The sequence below is a fragment of the Patiria miniata genome, unplaced genomic scaffold, assembly GCF_015706575.1.
Source record: "Patiria miniata isolate m_02_andy unplaced genomic scaffold, ASM1570657v1 HiC_scaffold_17, whole genome shotgun sequence".
Lineage (NCBI taxonomy): Eukaryota > Metazoa > Echinodermata > Asteroidea > Valvatida > Asterinidae > Patiria > Patiria miniata.
This window is the reverse complement of record NW_024037055.1, coordinates 14,815,341-14,830,335: the sequence shown is the minus strand read 5'-3', so window position 1 is coordinate 14,830,335 and position 14,995 is coordinate 14,815,341. Positions and strand designations below refer to the sequence as shown.

The window sequence follows — 14,995 nt, the reverse complement described above, 5'->3', positions numbered from 1 at the left end:
CCCCGAAAATGTTATGTTTTGGATTGTTTACTTAGCCTATTTCAAACATCTGGTTGAAAGGAAACCAACCTAATGTCCCACCGTTCCCGAGAAAAGGCGAAAAAAAAACCGCTTGTTTACATCGAACATGACGGAGTACGAATACAATTTTTCGTGTCATTCACATGTACGCTATACACGTTGTGTGTCTCAGGAACAGCGCGCGGTGATCAATCACCAATGCAAAAAATTGTGGTTTCTTCAACGTCCGCAAAAGGCGAACACTTCCGTCACAACTAGCATCCAAACAGCTCGAATTTATGGGGTCGCAAAAGTGGACCCTGAAATTCGTTCTCGCACGCATAATACAGGAATACCACAAAAACGCCCAGTTTTGAAAGGATAGTTGTGTGGATGTTTATATCCTACTTTTAAAAGTTATTTCCGATTATCATCATCTCGTTCAAAGCGCGTTTTGTAGCCCAATTGGGCTGTTCCAGGACCTAGTGTCCCTTTAAGGCAGGGTTGTAAACAACCTCGTCCCCAGTGCTTACTTTATTTTCAACCTCGTTTCCAGTAGTAAGCCCTGGATAGGAAACTTTCTTCCTGTATCCTGATTCGATACCGCAATTTGCTAATATGGGATTTATATCATGTAGTTGGTGTTGTTATTTCCAACGTGCATTACGTGTTTTCACGATCATGGTAATTATAACGTCCACGCCTTCTCAAAAATACTCCTTTCCTTTCCAGTTTGCTCATATTAATATGAAATCTGGCAGGCCAGATTGTAACATTTTAACTTCCAAAACAAATTGTATTTTCATAACTCCCGGCGACGAATTGGTGCTGTTTTTACCCTAGACACCGAATACAAAAGCAAACGCTAATGTAACGCACATGCAGGCACCAGACTATGCCTCATTTGCATACGTGTTCAAAAATCTTGCACATGCTAATGATCCAATACCAGGGTGAGAGATCAGGTAGTGGTGGGCGCGTACTGCTCGACACCCTGGGGACAAGGCAGGGTTGTAAATCATTGTTTTACTACTGAAGGCAATGGATTCTTTGTTTGACTTGACAGTTGTTATGAGTTATCGCAGTTTGACTTATCGAGGTTTCCCTGTAGTATTAAAATTAAATAGAAAAGTTTCATGCTTTTAATGCAGGGTGGGGTGACACCGTCTGTCGGTTCATATGCATCGGCCATTGTTTCTCTCTGCTACGGAGCTCTGTGTGGAGAGTTGGAACTCAGGGCAGAGATGTTGAGAACTTCCTTCCCCACGACCGCTGAGATATTCTTCTCCAAGTTTCCGTTGGATGTTGGGTACGAAAAGGGCGACTTTCTTCAACCCATCCCAAACAATAATTTCAATAGACCTATCTCATGGTATGCCATCTTGATAATCAAAGCGAGGCATATAACGCAAACAAACATTTTAAAAAAGAAAGTGTAAATTGCGTGACCACAATAACACTGCGTCTCCAATCTCATTAACAACAAGGATGTTTCAATTTCATTGTATTGTGTTCTTCACTCTCCGTTTTTAGATTAAAACTGGACATAGAAATGATCCCACTTGTCATCGTCCTCAAAGGCAGAGTGGTCATCAAAATCCCGATTGTTGGAAGGGAAACGCTCTTCGGGAAGGACTTGTGGCGTTTCCAGACTCCATCGATTGGCAGCAACATATTCACCATTCAGACCAAGGATCCTGACCCATCACCACCAGAGATCTCAGAATATTCCTCTCAGGTAACAGTGTGACTGAAATCTTCATAGTCTGGGTTGCAACCTACTGATCATCATCAAAAAGCTTATTTTTTTCCAACCCAAATATGTCATATTTAAAGGGAATGTACATCATTGGCTTTTGCTGTTATTTTTACAAATGAAATATTTGAGGGATTAGTATAATAGATCAAATATTGTTACACTGACATGTTTGAAGTTTTGTGTTCGAAAATGCTGGAAAAGCCAAGAAAAACAAAAACGTTCAAGTAGTCTGGTTCCCGGACTCCACTAAAGATGAAATGGATCAATTTATAGATGCCGGAAAATTGTTAGGTCAGGGAACCAGTCTAGCTGGCCTGCACCCGTTCATGAACATGAACCGACCACCGCTAGAAATTTTTACAAAAATACCATTTTCTTGAAAATGACTTCACACCAGGTGCCATAATTTTACAGGATGCTTTAGACTGTCATTTACCAACGTCCTATTAAGGTATTTCGTAAAAACTTGGTAGTTTTATTTTTCGATGTTTGCAAATGTAGTATATTCCCTTTAAAGCATGATGGAAGAATTGCAATGACCCGGAAAATGACCTACAAATTTAACGAGAAAATCCTCACGAAGAAAGGACTGGTAACAGTCAAAGCTCATTTGAATAGCTTGTGAGTTGAATTGGCACTGGAGGAAAATTGTGATGGACTTGCAGGGACATTTGGGGACTTGTGATGGACTTGACTATGGGCTCCGTGCGCTAAAGAAAGAGGGTGCCCTTTTACCTAGCAACGATGTCCCATGGGCGGGACATTTAGCTGGTTGACGCGCACCGTTACTTGTGTGTGACGCACGTACACCAGGGGATTTGTACTATGTACACGCAATGGTACATAATACGGCCGCGCGTCGCGGCAAAATTCCAGTCAGACAAGATGGCATCGGTTGGTCCCCCCCCCCCCCCCCACTGTGCTTTCTTTGCCGGTGAGGGGGTATTTGTGAACGAGCGGATATCCCTGGCGTTTAGGCAGTTAGTTCCTTACTTAAAGCTTTTTAATTTTTTTCCCAAAGGATGTTGAAGCCAGAAGTGCAGGAGGGAACAACTGCGGCATTGAGCAGGTTCCTGGGCTAGACTACACAGAGCCAGCCTTCCAGCTAGAGATGGTCGCAGCTGATGACAAGAGCATAGTCACGTTCTTCTACCAGGTCGGCACAGCACCAGGAGGCAGCGATGTGCTCACTAGGACAGAGTTTGGTGGACCCTCAGCCATCATCTCACAAGTAAGCATTGCCTTCATTGCTTGACAGTAACTCTGTCATTGCAGAAGTGAGCTTATTTTCTCAGTCTATACGTCACTGACACCACAGACTGACACTCGATGGTGCGTGAGTGCCCAGCACACGCGCATACTTTACAGAACCGCATATTTTGGTTTATCACAATCTGACATCCAAGTGCTACAAGCGGACACTCCGTACATTTTCATTTTCCATAACTGAAACCTGTTTTTATTTCAACAGTTAAAAGGTTTTTAATCATCTGTTTCTGTAACACCACAAGTGTATGGAAGGAGACAATTTGTGACAAACCTTTCAAAGCATCTACAAACTCTATTTCAGCTGCATGCTTGTGTTTCAGTTTGTGAAAATCAAAATTATTCTATTATGCGTCAGTGAACAAAGTGCGCGCACACCCACATGTCAGTTCGTGAAACCGAAATTATTGATTACAGGGTTTTCACGAACTGAAAGCACACAGCCATGTACGTCAGTTCGTGAAAACGGGGACAATATATTAGGCTTGTCTCAAGCCGCAATTGTCTAACCGGTGTAGTGTGAAATTTGGACTCTATGAAATACAGACCCAGTGGTTGTATTGCGCATGACTAATTGAAGATAATTAGGACATTGGCAGGTCACGTGTGAGGGTTTGAGTCCATTTAAGGGAAAAGAGACCATATTTCATATGAGTCCAATTTGTATATGACATTGGTTTAAATTGTTAACAAATATGAGGCAACTCTGAAAAACATTTTAGACTTTGTTTCGTAGAGTAAATAGGTATTGGTCGAGTGAGGGTATCGGTTTGCTGCAACACCATTTATAAGTAGGGAAGAATAGAGGGTGTTTTTGGTTATTTAGGATTACTGTAGTAAGATAAACTAAAGATCCCTTTCAGAATTGATCTTTTTTTACAGGTTATAGTTTGCAAAATTTACTAAGTTAAAGATTGTTTTAATGCCTTTTCATGGATCATGGAAAAATTATTGATTCCAGTCATCGGAAAATAATGAAATCCAGTTCCGGGTTCTGTTTAAAACTTCTCCATTTGGTATAAAAGGAAAGTCAAATGTTTTCATTTCGGTCCTGGAAAAGTGAAAAGTGTTCCATCCAAGAATGTGTAGGTTTTATGGTACATATGAACATTTTTAACAAAATGGTTTATGGTTTGTTTACGGTTTATTTTTTTCATATCAGATCACAAAAACATAACTAACAAGAATGTATATAAAGAATGACAGAAATGATACGAGGGATCCAGGTAAAAAGCATATGGGCAATTCCACGGTTACTCACGTTACATTTTTGATGTCCTTTTGAGTTTCCTTGGGCTGTAATTACCTTACTGAAAAGGTTTAATAACTGTTATCCCCATGGTAGATAGAGTAGACCTAGACCTACCTAAGCACCAAAGATGACATCCAGAAAAATGTGTTATGTATGATAAACAAGACGCACAAAATCGGTTACTCGTGTTACATATTGCCCATATGCTTGTACAAGACCTGGAACCCGCAATTACAAATTAAGCTGATAAATTAATATGTACATACAATAGGCTGAATTATATCAGGTGAATACATGATATTGTCCCCTTCCCAATAAGTGTCTGAAGTTAAAGACTAATCTGTAATGCTAACTGTCGTATAAATGAGAACAGTCTTGGTAAATTATGGTGATCTATGATTTGGGGTATGAAAAATAATAATTTGAAAAGTAAAAATAATTTCTTGGGTAAATTATGGTGATCTATGATTTGGGGTATGAAAAATAATAATTTGAAAAGTAAAAATTATTTCTAGTATCTCCATTATTTTTTATAGATTCTGCTAGGTGGCCATCCTCTCCACTTCACCGTTTACGCCATGAACAACGGGGGAGGCACCGCCACGGCTACCTGCAGCCTGCCAACCTTTGACATCACCCTGCCGACGGGTCGCATCACGCCAGACTTCACCTCCACCAGTCACCCGTACATCCTCCGTGCCGCGGCCGTGGTGTACGACGATTCCGTCATCTTGATGCAGAAGGAAGGCGTCGGGTTCGGCCCCGAAATCTGGGGCGATCAGATTGTGCCGTGGAACACTGTCGATATTACAGAGAGGGATACCATTGGAGCATCTGGTAAGTAGACAGAAGCTGGCCCAAATTCTCGTGTCAACTCAAATAGGATACAGAGTTGTATTTAGGACTTGGTGTATGAACAGGAGATGGCATCACCACTCACGAGAAGTACACGTAGAATGTGAAGTACACATGACCAGGAACGTCAATCGCTTCTCAAAAGTGGGGGGGACATACTTGATTAGAACTGATGCGAGCGCGAAGCGTGAAGCCCTTACGGCGTGGGGTTCGGGGCCCGCTTAAGGGCCCCGAATAATTTGGATTCTAAATGCTCTGTGGTGCTATCTGAGGCAATTTCTGACCACTTTCACCAATATTTTTTCAGCAAAAGATACATTGAAGTACATAATAGGGCCTTGTAAATGGGACACGAGTTCAAAAATCTGGGGGGGGGACATTTGATATTGTGTCCCCCACCCTTCAAAAAGTGGGGGGGGGGGGACATGTCCCCCTGTCCCCCCCCCCCCCCCAGGATTGACGCCCATGCGCATGACTAGATTTCTGAATGTGCGCAGATCTGTAGCGTTAGGCACCGTCTGAAATGCATTCAAAATTCCTATGTACTTTTAAAACGTGTGTTTTTTTTTTTTAATTTCTTACATGAAACAGTCAACGACTTTGACTACTTCACCGCCGCCAAGAAAGGCCGCCTCATCTCCAAGCCAACGTCGACTATCATCCATCGCAACCCCAACTTCTGTGCGCGGGACTGCCTGGCACTCCCAGAAAGCAAATGTCTGAGTATCAACTACGACTATCGGGACTTCACCTGTGAACTGCTGGAGGAAATTGAGGGTGATGGGGTCGAAGTTCATGAGGTAAGTAGAACAGTTTACTCCTTTTAATTAAAGCTGATCTAAAGACCAGTGTACGTGCAAAGGTTTTGCAGTGTTCGGAACTAGATGATGGGTGAACACGCGCAGATGGTGTGCTGCCCGCAGATGACGGCCTGAACCCATCTGGCATCGAGGTTCATGAAAAACAATCCCGCCTCAGGGTCCAGTCAATGTCAAAATAATCCCAGCGCGAACTGGTTAATTGTGGATAGTACTCAACTTACGGGTAATCACATACCATCAGTTCATGGGAGTGCCCTCATTTACTAATCATAAGTAACCACACAATTCCTACACAGATTGAATAAACCTGTGTCTATTTAATATTTTACCGTGCATTTCAGTCTGGACTCTTCACCCACTATGAGCGCCTCGGTGTGGGCCACGCTGTAGAATTCAACCACGAGTCCCTCCGACTCGACCACAACAACCTCTACTTCTTCAACATAGAGCTGCTGAACTATGTGGCATACGAGAACATCATTTCGTCCGTCGGCATCATAGCGGACTTCACGACACCAGAGCCAGGGCTGATCATGAATGGGACCAGGGATGAGGTGGTGCGTGAAGCGTGTGTGGAGTTCACACCAGAGGAATGGGAGAGACGATGCATTGAAGACACACCGCTGGATAACCATCGGTAAAACCACAGCCCACAGGATAAAATTGCTAATTAACCGTTTGCAGTTACACGGGTGCGTTCGATTAGCTCACCCGGGTCGACTCGGGTTAGCCCCGTGCCTTTAGATTAGCTCTGACATCATCTTCGGGACTCATCCGGGTCAGCCACCACAGACCCTGCTCATGGAGCAGAGTCAGTGGTGGAAAAACATCACAGGCATGCCTTGGTCATTCCAAGAAACAGACAAATATGGCTGCCGCGGACAGCGGAAAATATCCAGTCGACCCAAATATCAACTTTGTAATCTAAACATAATTAGTGATTTATCTCCTTTCAATTTTAGAGGCTAAAATTCCATCCTGACGTTGTTACTTTTTTGCAATTGACAAAAATGCAGTAGATCTCAAAGTAACACTCAGTCTGTAAAGAGTGTTTTCTCGATGGCTACGGCCAAGGTTTATTTACGGATGTCAAGTGAGGATCTTGCTGGCCCGCGGTTGAGCGTTCGATTAGCCCAGCTGTCCTGGCTTACCAATCTGCCTTTACTGAAGTCCGGGTGAGCTACTCGACTGCACCCTATCATAACGACTATACCAATGACATCGTATAGGCTCGATTCGTGAAAGCAAAAGTGGAATAGATTCCATTCCTTGAGTGCCATTGTGCTTTATTTTTTTGTTTTATGTTATCTGAAATGGAAAAGTTATGGTACTCCAGATTTGCACCGTAATATGCCATGCATTCTGATTAGACCTGTTGTGTACTTTCTCCTCTTTCTATTGATGACTTTCTCAATGCTCATCCACAGGTACATCACCGATGGTCCTGGTTCTATGACAGTATTCAACGGCCATGAGGAACTAGTGGATATGCTGTATACCAGAAGCAATACCTTCATGGCAGGTAAGGGGTGGAGGGGCCTGGTAGGAAATGGGGGTGAACCTTTGTGCTCTTAGTTAAAGGTATAGTCCATTTGTGCATTTTGTTCATTTGAAGCAACAAACGTGCTCAAAAATCTAAAGAAGGTTACTGAACAACTAACCTGATGAAGTTTCAGCTCAGCTTCAGCTGTATATTTCGAGAAAAAGAGCAATCCAGGATCTCTATTTTGAATCAAAAGTTGCTGAATCCTGTTTTAAATTGGGTCTGAATTCAGTGTCCGAGACACATTCTCTCAGCTATGCGATGTTGCACACCGATCCGATGAATTATAGCAACCACGCGCATGTGCGTCTTCGCTGAATAAACAAAACGAACTACTAACGGAAATTTCCGTTGGAAAGGTCTTCTTTCGTTAATTTGTACAAAATGACAGCTTGCCAGAAAGACTAATTTCACAGGGAGTTTAGTCCCCTTATCTTTCAACCAAGTATGTTTTTGGGCACTACGTCAGTTACTTTTTTGGTAAGCTGCAAATGATGGACTGTAGCTTTAATAATAACGTGTGCCACGTCAGTCCCATTGGGAGTCAAAAGTTGGAATCAATACAAGGCAAAAACCTTCACTGTGGTTAAAAGACGATTCGAGGATAACCATTTGGCTTGTTGCTGCAAATAATTTGCCCAAAAAAGTGATTTGCAAATTTGGATTCCCTTTTTTTTCAGCCAACTGGGAAGGTTTCCATGACAACGAGACAGGTATCCATGGCTACACCTGGTCCATTGGTTATGTTGTCTGTGATGATGATGTCAGCATGCATATTGATCCCCATGCTCATCTGTTTGATGAGTCTGAGTGGACTCACCAGGGTCTGGTTGTCAATGTAAATCTGCCAGGTATGTCAATGATCAAAATATTATGCATTGTTTAATTGACCATGATAAATTTTTTCAACTATTGACTGCTTTGAGTGGTATATAGTTAACTATAATTTTCTTAAGGGGTTGAGGCATTATATTAGGACAATGTGCTTTTTGATTGAAAGTTTATGAATTATCATTGCAATCATGTCGTCAGAGTTTTCATGAAGGGACGAATTAGGCCAACAAAAAACAATTTTTTTTCAAAATTGTTTTTCTGGCCGAAATCGGTTAAGTGAAAAAAAAAAACACAAAAACACAAACCCAATTTTATTTGTTTTTTAATGACGTCTCAAAAAAGGCAGCCACTACATACACCACCATCTGTTTACCAAAATGGTTAAAGAGGTAAAAAATTGCCTCAGATCGCACAACAGAGAATCTAAAATCCATGTTTTTCGGGGCTCTTTGCGGGCTCTGAACCCAATGCCGTGAATTTGTGGACCCACTTTTTGGGGACTAAATTATTTTGGGACCCCTCCCCCCCAAAAAGTGTGTTCTGGATCGATGGAAGGTGCCCCTTTTTCTGGATAAGTGCCTTTTTTGGTGTTGCCCCCCCCCCCCACGTTTGAAAAGTGTTCTGCCGACCCTGTTTCACCTGAATCATATTTTGAGTTTTCAAAAAGAGACAAATTCAAACTCTATCACGTTGTTCTATTGGGCAAAACAATGCGCATGTGGGATTTTACATTGTTAGTTTTCACAAAGAGACAAATTTGCACAAAAGGTATGGACCATGGGTATTGGCAATTTGTCAAAACAACAGGCGTGTGGGATTTTGAGTTTTCGTGGACAGACAGATCTCTGTGGAGATTAATTACTCTGCAATTAATTGTTCTATTATACTGTAATAGGTACATCTTTGATGTTTAAGATCTCAGCTTACTATCTGTGTAAAAAATTAGTCGGCATGTGCTCCCAAAATAGGCGAAATCTTTTTTCAAAAATGACCAACTTAAACCCCATTTTTTCCTCAAAACCACTGTTCAACACCCCATGGCCCAATTCATCCCTTCGTGAAAATGCTGACGATGTATGCAAATGTCACAGGCAAAGTGAAATATACTGAGCCAAAACTTTTTCCTCAAGATATATTTAGAATGATTAATATATGCTCACATTTTGTATCATTCATTTTTTCAGATGGTGAATATTACATAACTGCGCGTGCTCTCAACAAGGTAGAGTTTGGCGGTCCTATGGCACTCACTGTATGTCACAGCACCCCTCTCGTTATCGACAATACTCCGCCCTTCATTTACAGCATCCATGACATCACCTATGACTCCTCCATCGGTAGAATTGGACTGCAGGTCAACGCAACGTGAGCAATCAGATTTTTTTGGGCCGTAGTTTTTTGTTTATTTCATGATACATTTGAAGAGTTTATGTCCAAAACATGATATATGCCATTTTGTTTGCTTTGAGAATCCTGCTATCTTCTGGCTGCCCAAAGTCCATTTTTACTGCTATTATGTACTTAAACACAACTTAAGAATACAGTAAAGCAAAAAATGAAAGTGAGAAACAGCTGTCATACTGTTTTTATTCTTTGAAGTTTCATTATGGCGCAAATGTTTCACATTTTTCAAATGGATATATCGCATTTTGAAACGAAACTCTACATTTGTAATATACTGTAATGATTGTTATACTGTAATAACTTAAGCAGTTTGAAACTGAAGTTATCTGTCTTCATATAGAACTTATGTTATCAAAACCTGATATAAAATTTGTAAGCTTTATTCTTAATGTAACAAAAGCTGATTGAGACATCTGCACAACGAAGTGGTTCAAGACCTATCCAAACAGTCTCTTGACGATGACTAGAACAGGCTAGTCGAAACGTTGAGACCAAAGACAAGTTCTTTTAGAACTTAAAGCAGGACTGTTCTTATCAGAACAAAAACTACTCAGCGAAAGTTGATAATAAGCAGGACAAGTTCTTTTCAGAACTAAATATCTTCTAAGCAGTAGTTATTACCACATGGTGTTTATACCGCAAACCAAAACGATACCGATACTCCACCATGCAAAGCCTCAAATCTTCTATCCAAAGAAGTTTGTGAGTTTTTTGTGTGCAAGTTCTCAGAAAGCACTGAGTATGCACTGCTCATACAATTATGTCAGTCGTGGACAGAACTGAATGTTAAAGTTGTCAACATTCTTTAAAAAATCACAAATATCACTAGTTGGTGAACTGTGCAGAGAAGAGAGTATATTGAAATCCGGCGACCAGAATTAGAAGCGTTAACTGCCGTGGTGTCATGCTTACGTGCATACTGCATGAGTTCTTAAAGACGCGGCACGCACGCATTTTGGTATACCTTTTGGCCGAGCGCGATTCACGAAAGCCTTGCACCACCACTGAAAATGGCGGTCACTGGATTCGTCTATTAGGTGTGCACAACCATCTTATTGTAAATTTACTTTAGGTTGCCCCATATGGTCCCTAAAAACTACAAGTCTGTGGGGCAGTAGACCATGTGCATCATGGGCAGAGTTTTCTATGGTTACAGCTATTTAAACATAGTGTGCCCATGGCAAAAACCAAGCCATTACAGCAAAGTATCAGGTTGTGTTCAAACTGGACATAGACTGAACCAACCCAGAAGCCACAAAATCTTGGATTGTGTCCAAAATGGGTATAATTGGCTATGACTATGGCTAATCATCATAGCCTGCCAATGGAAAAACCAAGGAGGTAGCCATTTAATACCAAATTCAGATACAGCCAAAGGAGGCAGTGTCAGGCTTTCTCATGTAATTTCTCTTTTTGTCCATTTCCTTTTTGATAATGCCCAGCGATCCGGACTCCCATCTGTTTGAGTATCACCTAGCAGCAGGCAGGACGCCCAGGGATAAGTCACTGCGTGATTGGGAGGCTCACGTCTTGGCTGAACAGCTCTTCATGGACTTCAAGATACCCAACGGCATACCCTGCTGGGTTAAAGTCAGAGCAGTCAACAACGGTAAATAAAGATTGGTCTTTTCATAAACGTAAAGGTGGGGGGTGATAGGGGGATATGTACCCCCACTTTTTGACAAGGGAGGAGGGGGTGGCCATTGGAACATCCCCCACATTTTTGTGCAATCTGTGCTACGTTTTGAGCCCCCCAAAAATAACTAGCCAATGAAATCACACACTCTGTATACACGTTATTTTAAGATATTGTGCAATTCTTCTCTTCTGCTGGCGTTTGTCCCCATTTTTGAAATCATGCGAATGATTAAGAATACATTTTTCTCGTGTTCGGCAGGCTTTAGAAAAACACAAATTATACATCCTTTGTTTTTAAGAGCTGCAAGCTGTGTACAAGGATTATCTGTTGCCTGTTTTCTTCCTTTCACAGTCGACCTAAGAACTATCGATAATGCCGATGAGCCCATTCTAGTTGATGACAGTCCACCCATCGCTGGCGACCTGTTTGATGGACCCTATGCTGGGCGAGATCTTGTCTTTACCAAGGACAGGAATGAGGTGAACTCTTTAAACAAAATGTCCCGAGAATTGAAGTCAACAACTGAAGTTTCATTTTGACGTTTGCTGTCTAGGGAATTTGCTTCACAGTACAAATTTGTGTGTGAAGTACTGGTATAACCTATTAAAGAGTGAACAAAACTTTACCAAGTGTCCAAAAAATAATACATTGGTATTTTCAATTTAATGTGAGCTTGTTATTTGTAACACTATTCAAAGTTTCACTCTTTTTCTTGATTTGTTGGTTAGATCTGTGCCAACTGGCACAATTGGTATGACCCTGAGTCTGGGATCTTCTCCTACCTGTGGGCGGTGGGGACCCAGCCTGGCCTGAGTAACGTGGCAGACTTTATTCAAGTGTCTCGTCGAGAGCACAGTGCCTGCTCTGGCTATGTGACCCTACAGCACGGGGAGACGTACTACTCAACGCTGGTAGCCTTCCATGGTGGATATGATAAACTCAACGTGTCGGCTTCTTCGGATGGAGGTATTTATTATCCTCAATTATTGTTATTTGGATCATTGGTATTTCAATATCTTCTATCTCCTCAGTGATCTGACTCCACTGCTACAAGGCAGTGTCTTTGACGGCCTGCTGACAATACCTACAGATCTAGACTTCTCCTCAATTTTTGTTATCTGGATCATATATTGATATTCTGATATCTTCTATCTCCTCAGTGACTGTGGATCTGACTCCACCATTACAGGGCAGTGTCTATGACGGCCTGCTGCCAGGACCTACAGATCTAGACTTCTCCTCAGTTATTGTTATCTGGATCATATGTTGATGTTTTGATGTGTTCTATCTCCTCAGTGACTGTGGATCTGACTCCACTGCTACAGGGCAGTGTCGACGACGGCCTGCTGCCAGGACCTATAGATCTAGACTTCTCCTCAATTTTTGTTATCTGAATCATATATTGATTTTTGATGTGTTCTATCTCCTCAGTGACTGTGGATCCGACTCCACCGCTACAAGGCAGTAAGGCAGTGTCTATGACGGCCTGCTGCCAGGACCTACAGATCTAGACATCTCCTCAATTATTGTTATCTGGATCATGGATATTTTGATATCTTCTATCTCCTCAGTGACTGTGGATCTGACTCCACCACTACAAGGCAGTGTCTATGACGGCCTGCTGCCAGGACCTACAGATCTAGACTTCTCCTCAAGAGCAGCCACTGTGGAAGCTCAGTGGCAAGGATTCTCTGATCCCGAGTCTGGTATTGAAGACTACGAAGTTACAGTCTATCGCAAACATGACAGGTGAATATGGATTGGTTATTTTAAGGCATATTTAATGTAATACGTTCAAATTCTGTCCTGTAGTTTTTAGAATAGAACTGATTGACAGCTTATATCACTTCATAGGTCGACCAACGAAATGTATATGCTTGTATTATGCTTCTGTAACATTAGAAGTGTAATGGGGGGGTGCAACCCCGCCCCCTGCATTCAGCTGCTGACTAATGTTACGGTACTAAGTAAAATGGGCCTAAGAATAATAAAGTTATTCATAATAGAGTGAAATAAGTTCCTAAATTTACTTTCAAATTGCCTTAGAATGCATGAGACAGCATCGTAGATTTCAAACAATTTCCAGAGGGAATTTTCCCACGTTTTTAACTTAAGGCGATTATATGGAGTGTTGTGGCTTCATTGTCTGTAGCATGGAATTTGAGATCTGTGCGTAATCCTGCAGGTTGTGGGTTCGAGTCCAGCCTGGGGTTGTTCAGCGTGCGTTCTTGAGCAAGACACTTATCACTAATTTCTTCTCCCAAGTCCCAACCCAAGAATAGATTAGTACCTGTGAGGGCAGAGATGGTTACTGTGATTGGTCTAAACTGCTTATGTCGAAATGGTAGCACTGAGTTCAATACTCTCCAGGGAGCTGAGATTGCCTTTAAAATGTTTCATTGACCCAATGAGCAGGGGTAATAATGATGCAGCACCTTGAGCACAATTCCTGTGGTGCCGTGCACTCTATTAACATGCATTGTAATTATATCAAAAGGTGATACCTTTGTCATGAAGTCTTCAAAACTTTTGCTTCTTTTACAATTCTTAATAGCTCCAATGGCACCAATGACTTTGAGGTCATCCACGAGGCAGAGGCAGTAGGCAGTGAGACAGCCTCCATTGAGTGGCATCACTTCCATCTCCGTCACAAGGACCAGGTCTATGTCAACCTGCGCACCGTCAACCAGGCACTGAATCACATCGATAGTCCGACGAATGGATTCTTGGTAGACCTGACTCCTCCGATGCTGAGAACTCTTGGCGATGGGCTGGTGGTGGGTCAAGATGCTGACTTCCAGGTGAGTGAACATTGTCTTTGTAAGTAGTTTTGATACTCCTAAGAATGGGTTCTTGGTAGATCTGACTTGTGTATTCCCATCAGAACATGCTGTGTTCAGGGTGTTCCCAACTGGCGCAGGCTGTTCCTGAATTAGCGGCAACACCTGGCGTTGTCGGGCTGTTCCCAGGTAGTACAACGCATGTTCCCAATTAGAACAGGCGATGTTCCCCAGGGGAACGTTCCAAGTGTTCCGACTTTTGAGACGTTATCATCGTGGAGGTCTTGCCCTGAATCACACTGATACTCCAACAAATGGGTTCTTGTAGTCCTGACTTCTCCAATGCTGCAAACCCCAAGAGATGGACTGATGGTCAGACAAGATTTTGAACCTGGTTGATCAATGTCAAAAAGTACAGTTTAATAAGACTCTATTAATGGCCCATGATCAGTTTTAAGAGCTACACAAAGCTATTGTTAGATTTGAACAGTTTCCATTGTTTGTTAAGAAACGTAACTTTCAGAATTTCAGTAATGGTTAACTATTTTATTTTTGTTCATAGTCACATTCCGATAATCTCTCTGTTCATTGGGACTACTTTGATGATGAGTCTGGCATTGAGTCCTTTGAGTTTGCCATCTACGAGATGCGACAAGGGAACAAAATCAAGATCTTCCCGGCAGGTAAGATCATGAAACATAGAAGTAGTTGTGAGATAACATTTCCAAGAGGGAGTCAGGTTGGCGTAACGGTACTTTCCTCGCCCTCCACCGCTGTGGTCTGGGTTTGAATCCCATCTTGGCGAACACGTGGATTGGGTTTTCAGTCCCTACCTGATTGCT

At 42.1% G+C, this 14,995-nt stretch overlaps 1 protein-coding gene across 1 annotated transcript in view; it reads left to right on the top strand.

Annotated features, from left to right (window-relative positions):
- Positions 1 to 14,995, top strand: part of LOC119723937 — a 153,580-nt gene that overhangs the window by 93,555 nt on the left and 45,030 nt on the right. Inside the window, 15 exon segments of the mRNA XM_038194850.1 lie at positions 1,152 to 1,309; positions 1,534 to 1,738; positions 2,781 to 2,990; positions 4,814 to 5,114; positions 5,724 to 5,932; positions 6,295 to 6,590; positions 7,381 to 7,475; positions 8,177 to 8,347; positions 9,515 to 9,695; positions 11,177 to 11,343; positions 11,725 to 11,852; positions 12,102 to 12,339; positions 12,945 to 13,122; positions 13,928 to 14,174; positions 14,716 to 14,836. Coding sequence (XP_038050778.1) covers positions 1,152 to 1,309; positions 1,534 to 1,738; positions 2,781 to 2,990; positions 4,814 to 5,114; positions 5,724 to 5,932; positions 6,295 to 6,590; positions 7,381 to 7,475; positions 8,177 to 8,347; positions 9,515 to 9,695; positions 11,177 to 11,343; positions 11,725 to 11,852; positions 12,102 to 12,339; positions 12,945 to 13,122; positions 13,928 to 14,174; positions 14,716 to 14,836 — 2,905 coding nt within the window.